The 12264-nt window shown below is 38.0% G+C and overlaps 1 protein-coding gene across 4 annotated transcripts in view; it reads right to left on the bottom strand.

The window, feature by feature from the left end:
* Nucleotides 1-12264, bottom strand: part of DNM3 (dynamin 3) — a 559767-nt gene that overhangs the window by 284958 nt on the left and 262545 nt on the right. For 2 of the 4 annotated variants that reach the window (XM_047077323.1, XM_047077322.1), the window contains exons 13-14: nt 9066-9117; nt 8212-8241 (exon numbers count right to left, since the gene is read on the bottom strand). In XM_047077323.1, coding sequence (XP_046933279.1) covers nt 8212-8241; nt 9066-9117 — 82 coding nt within the window. The remainder of the gene's footprint in view (nt 1-8211; nt 8242-9065; nt 9118-12264) is intronic. The other 2 variants (XM_047077325.1, XM_047077324.1) reach the window with 1 other exon arrangement.

The following is a 12264-nucleotide window of genomic DNA, read 5'->3' on the forward strand; positions in this document are numbered from 1 at the left end:
GCCAGAAAGAGGCAAGAAAGGTGCCTACCTAGAACTTTCACAGGGAATATGACCTAAAGACACTTTCATTTCAGACTTGTAGCCCTCCAGAACTGTGAGAGAATGTATTTCTCTTGTTTTAAGCCACTCTGTTTGTGGTACTTTGTTATGACAGCCCCAGGAAACTAACACATCACAGAAAATGGCAGTCTCAGAATTCATTTATAAACTTGAAGATTTAAATGTCACACTAAGTGGCAACAAACAATGCTGTATTCTCCTAACAGGAAAGAAACACAGCTAGGAACAACAGATCTCATTTTACACATATGATACATGAGAAAGCAGTTGTGATGTATGCATGTATTGGCATAACAAATTATATTCCCACTGACTTGAATTGCACAATTTTAAAAATGTTTCCTAGGGGCGCCTGGGTGGCGCAGTCGGTTAAGCGTCCGACTTCAGCCAGGTCACGATCTCGCGGTCCGCGAGTTCGAGCCCCGCGTCAGGCTCTGGGCTGATGGCTCAGAGCCTGGAGCCTGTTTCCGATTCTGTGTCTCCCTCTCTCTCTGCCCCTCCCCCATTCATGCTCTGTCTCTCTCTGTCCCAAAAATAAATAAAAACGTGGAAAAAAAAATTAAAAAAAAAAAAATGTTTCCTAAAATGCAATCCAGTATACTTAGTAAAAATCACATTAATATTTCTTTGCTGACAGGGGCATCTATGTAATGCATAATGAATACAGGTACGCATCATACATTCTTAAAGGTATATATTCTACCTTCCTACAAATATTTGATAATTTTTAATTATTCAGTTATTTCTATAAAAACAACAACAACAAAGCACTAGTTATAGCATTGACAGAGTTTTCACTAAAACTGGCCACCTTGAAGATCAATAGAGAGGTAGAACAAAAATTCAATTCTTCCTACAAATGTTTTTTTAGTACTTTTAATGACAATTTGATAAAGAAGTGTTGACTGGTTTAAAAAATTATAATATCTATTTAAAAATACATTTAACTGCTTATTAGAATATTGGGGTAGGGAGTTTTTTCTTTGTTCTGTACTCAGAAATCTATCCTCAAAAATTAATCCATGAATCGTTACTGGATATACAGAATTCATTGTTGTTTTGTAGCAGTCTTCCCACTTCCAAGGGAGGAAAAGGATCAATTAGAAAATAAAAACAATTATTTTACTATCTTTCTTGAAGACTAACAAAATAATATAGATATACAACAACAACCATTATAATAGCAAGCACTTTATATAGGACTTATTATCAGCCAGGCCCTGTTGTAGGTACTTAACTTGTATTATCTCATTTAATACTTACAAAAATTTCATGAAGCAGTTACCATTTTTTATCAGCTTCTTTAGATACCTAAGGAACAGGAAATTAAATAATTTGCTCCTGGCCACACAGTGGCTTCTCAGAGCTCCAGCTCTGAAAAACCACTGCACTTTACCACCTCATCTTAATATAGTTCACAGAAATGTATTTTCAAAAGAAAGGAAGAGGAAGGTGAAGTGGGGGGAGAAAGTCAAAGGATGAACTGGAAAAAAAAATCATTAATCAGTAAATGAACCATAGGGTTTTAATAATGCGGTATTAACCATTTTATATTCCTTTAAGAAGACAACATACATTAAGAATCCTATTATCCAAATTAAACTTTTGTGAAGACAAACAATGCTCAACAAGCACCTGTAGCCATCATCTCTGATACACAACCTCCAGGGTCTATTTTCTCTTCTTCCAACAACAGCTCTTTGAGGTGAAGAGCCCACACCCAGAAGAAGGTGAAGAAGCCCAGGTGGTCTGGCCTAAGGCAATCAGTACACCTCATTCTCTGGCCATAGTGACTGGCTCAGGAATAAGCACAGATCCAAGCCTATTCACTCAGAGTGAACCTCAGGAGTTTTTTTGAAACCTCCGGGAGGAAGATTAATTTATTTCTGCTGGATTCAAAGTAGGAAGGAAATCCCCCAGGGGCTGACAGCTGTTATGTTGCAGTCCTTTGGACTCTAAGAGTAGAGCCAACAGCAAAGAAGCAGAACCAAAAAATGGAAAGAGTTCATCTAGTTCATTCTGATACTGTTTGAACCATGGGTTAAAGAGTACTTAACTTTATTTCTGAAATATTCAAACATGTAAACGAATTAATTCACTTTTTTCCCAAGGTCGTGTAAGTTAATTTTTTCTGAAATTTACACCTGAAAGAATCCTGATATAGATAATAGTACCTGGGAAGTCAGGTGAGGGTGGGAGTTGAGCAGCAGACCCAGAAAGGTAGAATAAGCTGAATGGAGGGATGAGGAGGAGGGGCTGTGCAGCGCCCTCTACTGTAGCCTAAGAGTTGTCAATCTTTCTTAACCATTATAAAATAGCTGAGTAAACTCTCACCTCTTGTAACATTGGTCTCAAACCATGTACTCATGGCAGCTGAATAACTAGGGGACTTAGTAGGCAAATTTCAGGATGTTGGGGTGTGTGGGTAATTTTTTGAGACCTGTAGAGGGTATGTCGATAATTTTTTGAGACCTACAGAAAAGAAGCTAGCTTTCAAGAAAGTAGGGAGGGATGAGATCACCATCTGTTCTGAGGAGAAAGGTCTTTTCTGCTTGTGGCCAACAATTCAAGAAGTTTGCGAATCCAGTTATCCAGAGCCTTGTAGGTTTGGGAAAGCTAAATTTCATACTCCAATCTAAAGCAATAGAAGGCACAATGGTGGAAAACAAAACAATAAGCCCAGGACCAGAAGGTGCCCTGACATGCAAGCCCCTGTAAGTAGCTGCCTTTCTTCCTGCCTAAGGAAAAATTCCTTCTAATTGTACAATCACAGTTGGGTGCAGTCTGGACCAATGAGCATGTCAGCTGTGCCTTCCTGTCCCAGATTCTTATAACTAAAGGAATGGATTAACAATCATGTGATCCTCCTGGCTTCAATATATCCTAGACCTTAAATCTGGGAAATTTCGTCTCCATTTCTCTTCAGCTGCCCACACCCTCTGAAGACAAACAATGCTCTACAAATATCTGTAGTTATCATTTGTCCTTCCCTTCTTCCAGCGTCTGTTCTTTCTTATTCCAATAACATCTCTGACTTTCTTTCAGGTGCCATTCTCTTGCCCACCTTGAGATACAGCATCCCACTCACAGACTTCAACCATCAACCTACCACCTTTTCCCCTTAATCCTGGTGTGTTAGTCCTCCCTTATCTGAGGTTTCACTTTCTGTGGTTTCAGTTAACCGATGTCCACTGCAGCCCAGAAGCAGATGATCCTCCTGACTTATCATCACAAGGTCAGTAGCCAAACGCTATGCCACAATGCCTGTGTTGTTCACCACACTTCATCTTATCACGTAGGCATTTTATCATCTCCCATCGTCACAAGAAGGATGAGTACAATAAGATATTTTGAGAGAGGTCACACTCACATAACTTTTATTAAGTATATTGCCATAATGGTTCCATTTTATTATTAGTTTATTATTGTTAATCTCTTGCTATGACTAATTTATAAATTAAATTTTATCACAGGTATGTATGTATGTACACATGTATGTATAGAAAAAGACACATATGTAGGGCTTGGTACTATCCACAATTTTAGGCATTCACTGAGGGTCTTAGAATGTATCCCCCATAGATAAAAGGGGACTACTGTACACATTTTCTCCAATTTCAGTAAACCTCCTCCCCCCCACCCCCCAAGTGCTCTGGCTTGCCCATCTCCTTTCGATTTTCAGTCAACACCATCTCTCCTCTTTTCTTTATCCTGGGCACAAGTTCAGATTATATTTTTCTGTTTCCCCTGCAGTTAGGTGAGGCCAAATGACTGAGTTCTGGTCAATCAATGGAATGGAAATGCAAACAAATGTGTGACATTTTCAGGCTGGTCCTTAAAAACTTCCCTCACTCAGGCTTCTTTCTCTTTCCCATCTGTTAGAAGGATAAAGAAGATTCTAAAGTCCATGACTGACCATGTAAACCAGGGATAGATGCCCCTTACTCTCACCACCAGCATCTCAATGACCTTCAGTGGATTGTTACAGCAGGGTCAATTAAACTGTTACTGTATTAAGCTACTGAAACTCTGGGGTTGTTTGTTACTTGGTTGACTTGTCCTAATACATCAATCAAAACTATTCATATGAGATTATACAATCTTTTATTTCAACCTGTCTTTTCAAAATTGTAACCCTTCTGTTCTCTTGACTTTATTTGCTGCCTTCCTGGAAAAACAAACTCAGCTCAGGATATCAATTCCATTGTCTGCTTTCTAAGCTTTATGCTACCTTCTAGCTATAAGGTAGAAGAGTAATTCATAAGACCAAAAGAACTGGTACTACCTCAGGTGATCCCCAACACTACCAGTCCACCTATTTTGACAACCTCCCCTATGTTTCTTGAGCTCTAGGAAACATCTAATACTAATCAGCATTCCCTCCTTGAAACCTTCTCTTTCATTGGCTCTCATTGTACTGCTCTCCAAGTTTTCCTACCTCTTTCACTTCTTAGACTGCTTTTCAGTTCCTCGTTCTTCCCTAACTCTTATTTCTCCATTACCCTTTAAATCCCTTATGTTCTTCTGTTTTTATCCATTGGAGACAACCTCATTTACTCCCATGACTTCCATGACTACCATGTACATACATTGACAGCTATAAAACATATCTCCAGTCTAGACAAGTCTTGAACCTCAACCCTCCTGATATTTCCAATAGGCACAAAAAATGTATCTGGCTGAAGTCACCACCTTCTCCCATCTCCCCTGAAATCTGCTTTTCCTTCGCCTGCACCCCCTTGGTCAATGGATCCCCTTAGCCATAGCCTGGAAAGATGACTCCCTCCTTCCAGCTACACAACTATTTATAACTCTTCCCATCCTCTAAATATAATTTGGATCTGTCACTTCCACATACCTGTTGCTACCAACATTTGTATTTTCTTACCTGAATTATTTCAAAAACATCTCCACCAATTTCCAAACCTCTAGTTTTACTCCTCCAAATCATCCCATACGGCTGACACACAGATCGTTCTACCATACAAGTTAGATGACATCCCTTTCCTACTGGATATCTCAATGGCTCCCTACTACCTTTGGAATAAATAATTCTCCATCTCTTCTCAACTCTAGACACTTTTATCAAACGTCCCTCTGGACATTTTTACTCCTGTCTCCCACAGTGACTCATATTCAATATATCTACCCTTCCTAACGCTGAATCCAAATCTGAGTTTCTTACCATATTTCTTTCTCCATGAACAGCATCTCCTTTCATCTGTGCCTAAATCAGATATCTAAACATCATTGGGGATCATCCCCGGCCCTCTCCTCAACATCCAATTCATCGTAAATCCTTTAGACTCTTCCTGTTTATTATGTCCTGAATTCATCAGCTTCTCCTCAAACCCATCACACATAGCTTAGCCCAGATCACCATCATCTCTTGTCTGCAACAGCCTTCTAACTAGTCTTTTTCTAATCTCATCCTCTCTTCAAAACCTTTCACATGTAGGCAGAATAATCTTTCTAAGATGTTATGATTGTGCTTAAAACCTTACAATGATACTCCACGGCTTTCAGCAACACACACACACACAAAATAGCTGTAATGGAGCTTAGTTCCTAGTGAAGGAATATGAAAAAATAAATAAGATAACAAGATAATAGATGATGTCAACAAGGAGGGGCGGGATGGTGATTTTAGATCTTCGTGCTCAGGGCCAGCCTATTCCAGAAGTGATATTTCAGTGAGACCTGAAGGATCAGAAGGAGCTAACCTTGAAAGAGGAGGCCAACTTCAATTTGCTTACTTACCATCATCCCCACTGGGCTGTGAGCTCCTTGAGGATAGGACCCATGATTTATTCATCATTCTATTCTAAACATCTACCACAGGTTTGGGTACTCTTAAGTTTTGGATACATATTTGATGAGTGAAGGGATGAATGAAGGTTACAGTTAAATTACTGGGCAGTGCAACTTTAGGCTAATTGTGTGCTCACATTTTTTTGTACATATGTTGACATCAACTTGTGGAACTTCCAAGATGACAAATTTCTAGGAAGCCAAAAACTAATGGGATTGACTTTAAAGAGGAGTTTTACTTTCCTTAAATCCCTCTAAAATATTTCAGAGCAGATTCTGCACATTAGAATCTTTTACAACCAGGAGCCTGAAGGGAATATCAGAATGGATAAACACTTGCTAGGATAGCACAGGATATTTCAGCCCCATCAACTCCAGGATCAGTTAACAGTCTGGGCTCCAATGGCCCCTGACTTTGAGCTTTTTGATAGGCCAAAACTTTTTGTAGAAACTGAAATCAACCTCAGACATTCAGATTCATAAAGAAATGATTTCAAGTAATCATGGTTCATTTCTGCTCAGCAGCTAAAAACAATAAAAGATTCTCTAAAATATACTATATTGCATTCAATGACTGAATTTGATCCTGATATATAAGATATACAGGTTCATAACACTTTACTTGCAAAGTAAAAGGTTTTTCTTTTAAAACAAACAAAACAAAAATGAAGCAGCGAAACCTAACCTGACAGAAAAATATGTTTATCTTTCATTTAATCTACTTAGTGGGAGTATGCATTTGTTTTACTGTAGAACCGTGATGTGTTTAATTAAAGGGTGCTGTCTCTGACCCCACAGGGATATTGGGTAATATAGGAAATATGCAATATACTTTTTTTTCTAAACTCCAAAAAGTTCTGGCATTAAAGGTACATCTGACTGTAAGGATTTTGGGTAGGGATCTGTATTCTATTATAACACTCACTCAATTCTATTTTCTTGAATTTTAAAACTTCCATAACGTATGGGCTTTTAAGTACTCAGGGAAAGTAAGTCACAGAAACACAATTAGCATTATTTTAGCATTTGGAAGCAATCTATAATTGAAAACTGTTTGGAGTTTCCTTTCAGATCTGATTTAAAATATGCATTTATGCCACTATACTCTCGCTTTTCCAATAAGTATAAACTTCTACGAGCTAGCGCTTCTGACCATGAGGAAGGTTTTATGGATAAATCCTTTATACCACACATCTAGCCTTAATCTGGGCATTGCAAGCTTCAGAATAATTTGCCACAGCTTCTAATTTTCCCAAGTGTTTAATTGTTCTCATTTTATAACTTTTGTAATTTTCTTAGATTTTATATTTTTTCTCCCTGAAGTTTCAAGAACAGTACCTACCTGCTAACAGCAAGGCTTATACTGTTTGCAGGCATACACCCAGTATCCAGCTGCAAACCTCATTAGGTAAATTATTTCTGATTCTCATCAGAATCAATCATCCTACAGAAATGTTTTCTCTTTTTCCCATCACACAACTGAGCAAACTTGGGTTCAGTTTGTCCCAGGCCACATGGCTACTAAGTGACAGAGCAGAATTTAAACTCTGGAATGTCTAGTTCCAAAGTTTGTTTCTTCCAAAACATCATGAGGCAAATAATTGGCCCACGCTCCAATCTCAGTCTCAACTTGAGCACAATTGGAAGAAAGACTTTAAAGCTGCTTCATCCATGGTAGAAATAAGAGTGTAATTTTTTTGGTCTTTTTTTAATGTCTACGCCAGAAATTTGACAGTATCTTTACACTTCCATAAAATGAAGATACAATATCTGGTTTTAAAAGATTCAACTTTAAAGCCATGTAAGATAGGAATTGATGTAATTTTGGTTTTGTTTTATTTTTTTAAATAAATCCAAATAATTATAATTAAGTTGACTTATAACAAATACATCGAAAACCAGGGGTTTAATACCCACCTTTTACAAGCACCAACTACATTTATTGGAAACATTATCATACAAGCTGTAGAGAAAGGCTTACACCTTGTAACAACAGAGCATAAAGGGACAGAGATGAAGATCATTAATGATTTTAATTATTTTAAGGCCCATTAAAATTAGAGAAATAATCAAAGCACCCACAAGGTTAAGGGTTTATTATTACAGCATTTTAGAGTTTACTAGTTCATACCTTTCAATCACAGCAAGTTATTAGCAGTGAAGGGATGAACCCTCTTAAGAGGATTTTTATATCAATGATAGAGTGTTACGGACAAGACAACCTAAGTTAAAAAAAAATTAGTAGCAAGCGCTAGTTGAGTTAATCAGTTAAAGACAAACTCTGCCCTTGGGAAGCTAAATGAAAAAGCAACAGTAAAGCTTACAGAACTTAGCTCGTACAATTTGCCTTGAAGGCGGAAGATTGGTTCCCTGAAATAGCAAAGAATTATATGCTTTAGTTCAGAAAAAAGTTTTTAAAATAAAGTCTGTTATTACCTCTTCTCCTTTCAAAACAATGGAAAAACTTCTAGAGCAGAGGTTTCAATTTGTTCAATAATTGTACCTCTGAATTAAAAAAAAAACCTATAAAATCATCATTGTTTTGACTTGAAAAGAAATAACAATGCAAATATTCATTATCACATAAAACATAAAAGAAACAGCAAACTGTCAGAGTTAATGCAATCTCTGCAGAGCGCTATTAGTCAGAGACAGCTGGTCAGCCCAAAACACAAAAACTCAAAAGATCAGATCTTCTTAGGAATTAACATCTTCATTAACCAACAAAAATTTGGTATGGCAGCGATAAATCCAACAACTGCCTTCTTTTATGAGCTGTCCCTTCACTGTTACCAAGCTGTGCAAATGTGTGAACTAGTCAGCAGCATCAGAAGCTCATGCAACTACTCACCATATTTTAACCTTGAACTGACTCACAGATTCAATGTTAAATCAAATTTAGGGGTAACATAAGCAAGCAAAGTAAGACACAAGGAGTCAATTTTGAAAAGCAGAGCAAGTAGCAGAAAAGTTATTTAAAATAAATCAATAAAGTTAAGTGCATAAGGTAGCAAAAAAAAAAAATGCAACACACTCCAAAAACCTTAAAAGCAAAAACAAAACAAAACAAAACAAAAAGCTGCATTTTCAGCAAGATTTGCACATGATTAATTTGCATTAAAAAGCAGTCAATCAAGCGACTGAGTTCAAACTTTGGGGAGAGTGCATGCACTGATTATTTTAAAAATTCCTACCTGATTTCCAATTGTGTTTTTCTTGTGAACCTGACTGCTCCTCTGCTGAGCACTAAGAAAAGCAAAGGAGAAGAGCACTGAAGAAACTTTAGGAACAAGTAACAGATATTAAAATATATACAGGCTTTCAAAATATATCAACAACTGAAGCAGAGCAAATACCAAAACTCCAGGAAGGAAATTCTGGAAGCAGTTTAATTCTGGAAGCAAAACCAACTAAGGGGAATTAGTACCAATTAACAAGCCCAAAACAAAAACATAACACCACAGGATAAAAAGCTGTATTGCTACATCAGTGACAGGAGTTTGTGCAAGTATTTGTGATGTCCTAGTATGTATACAGAATAGTTGTACTGAAAATTAACAGTTAACACTTATTAAATATACATATCAAATAAATGTCATGTTCTAAGTGCTTTGTAGGTATTAGTGATTTTGATTTAAATTTCAATTTTAACCCATGAGATAGTTACTATTATTTTTCTCATTTTACAGATGGAGAAAATGAGTCACAGAGAAGCAAAGTGGCTTTCCCAAAGTCACTCAGCTAATAAGTACCAATTAGTCTGATTCCAGATCCCAAACTCTCTGTGAAATTACCCAAACTCAATGCTTTGAATTCTACATTCCAACAACTCCTACAGTGATCTCTAGCTTGGACCTTTCTCCCCAGCTCCAGACACATAAATGTTTTTGACAACTCACGCTTTCCACTTGATGTCTAATGCACATCTCAAACTTAATGTGCCAAGACTGAACTTATGATCTCTTCCCTAAAACCTGCTCCACCACAGTTTTCCCCTCCTCAATTAGTGGCAATTCCATATTTCCAAGTGCTTAAGCCAAAATCCTTGATTCTTCTCTCTCTCGCACTCCATATCCAATCACGAGCATATGCTATTGACTCTACTTTTTAATATGTATTTAAAATTCAACAATGTATAAAATTCAACAGCTTGGGGTGCCTGGCTGGCTCAGGTGGTGGAGCATGAGACTCTTGATCTTGGAGTTATAGGTTGAAACCGCATGATGGATGTAGAGATTACTTAAAAACAAAAGTCTTTTAAAAAGAAATAAAATAAAATTCAACATCTCTTTACCACCTTCATTGCTAGCACATTGGTCCAAGCCACTGTCATCTCTTACTTGTGTGGTTGTGATCACTTACTCGGGTCTCTGTTTCCACACTTGTCCCCCTAACATTGATTCTCAACACAGAGGCCAGAGTGAGTGATCCTTTTAAAAAGGGGATCCTTGCCACTCTTCCGCTTAAAACATTCTATACTACTATGCAATACCATTCTACTCAGGGTAAAAGTCCTTACAATGGTACAGGCCCTACTCAACTGACCCCCGCCCTCTGCCTCTTTGAATCATCAACTCTCCCCACCTTGTTCACTGGAGAGGTCCGGCCACACCGACTCCGTTCTTTTTTTCGAGCCCACCAAGCATACTCCCACCTGAAGCCTTGATATGCTTCCCCCATACATCTGCATGGCTCTTGATAGCACCTCCTTCAAGTCTTTGTTCAAATTTATCTTTTCAGTGAGACCTACTATGATCACCCTATTCAAAATTGCATGCCTCCCTCCTCCAGGACTCTCATCCTCTTTATACTGTTCTATTTTTCTTTATGGCACTTTTCACCTTCAAACATACTATATAGTTTACTGATTTGTGTGTCTATTTTCTGTGTCCTTCCATTAGAATGTAAGCTCCTTGTAAGCAGAGGGTTTTGCCTGTTCCATATCCCCAGTGCCTAGAAACTACTTTGGCTTCAACAAATATCTGCTGAATGAAAAGTCCAATGAGACTGATATCATTATAACATGAGCAAAGAGGCGTTAAGAGCCTGATATGACCCCGACAATTTAACCCCAGAGCCCAGATATTTATATGTGATGTTACTGTTTCTGTCAAAAGAATTGAAGGCTTTCTTTTCAGCTAATCCATGAGTAAACACCTATTGATACAAGAAAACACAAGTCATTGGTGGTAATTCTGAGAAGACTAGTAATAACTGAATCCTCTCACTGGTTGTTTAATAGTTTATAGAAGCTGTTTTGGAGATTGATGAAATAGTCTAAAACAGAGAAAAAGTAGATTAAAGTCATTAATCAACAATTTAAAAAAATGTTTTATGTTTATTCATTTTTGAAAGACAGAGACAGAGTACAAGCAGGGGTGGGGTGGAGAGAGAGGGGGACACAAAATCTGAAGCAGGCTCCGAGCTGTCAGCACAGAGCCCGATTCAGGGCTCGAATTCATGAACTGCGAGATCATGACCTGAGCCGAAGTCAGACACTCAACCGACTGAGCCACCCAGGTGCCCCAACATTGTTTTAAGTTTATTTATTTTTATTTATTTTGATAGAGAAAGTGAAGGTGGGGGAGGGGAGAAGGGGGAAGAGAGAGAGAGAGAGAGAGAGAGAGAGAGAGAGAGAGAGAGAATCCCAAGCAGATTCTGTACTGACAGTGCAATGCAGGGCTCGAACCTACAAACTGTGAGATCATGACCTGAACCAAAATCAAGAGTCAGACCTTAACCAGCTGAGCCACCCAGGCACCCCAAACAAAAAATTAAAGTGATGGGATATTATGATTCAGGAGCACAGCACAAATCACACATTCAGAAAAGTTGTTCAAAATAGCAATCTTTTATAATCTCCAGTTCTTCTTAAACTGCTTCTCCTTACTCAAACTCGTGAAGAAATATATACTGCATTCAAATGAGTCTGGGGAAGGCACCAGTGATAAAAGGTCACACAGCATATGATTCCTTAAGATATTATGTGTGTATTTTTAGTTGTTTTTCAATTTGCTAATTTCAGGGTTTCAGCTTCTTCTTTCCTCATTATTGTTATTTTACTAGTTTTTAGTTAAATGCTTGCTTCCCTTAATCACTATGAAATTCATCTCTCTCCAACCATTTCTCTACATCATCCAAATTTAAATTATTCAGGTTTTTGTGGTGAAATTTTAAAGGAGACAAACTTTGTGTTAGGCTGTGGCCAGGGGTCTGATGCTTCCACACTGACTCCTGGCTTCTCACCAGGCCCTGAAGCATGGAGTGTGTCTGAACGTATTGTTCCTCTGGGGCTTCAGATTTCTTTCTCTAGGATGCTTTCTTTCTCTAGGGACTGCAGGTTTCTCCTCTTCTGGGAAGAACTGGGACAGCTACTACTGTAGTATGACTATG

Source organism: Lynx rufus, unplaced genomic scaffold (assembly GCF_022079265.1).
Source record: "Lynx rufus isolate CCGP_SWC_20201006 ecotype Redwood Valley unplaced genomic scaffold, mLynRuf1.p SCAF_15, whole genome shotgun sequence".
Classification (NCBI taxonomy): Eukaryota; Metazoa; Chordata; class Mammalia; order Carnivora; family Felidae; genus Lynx; species Lynx rufus.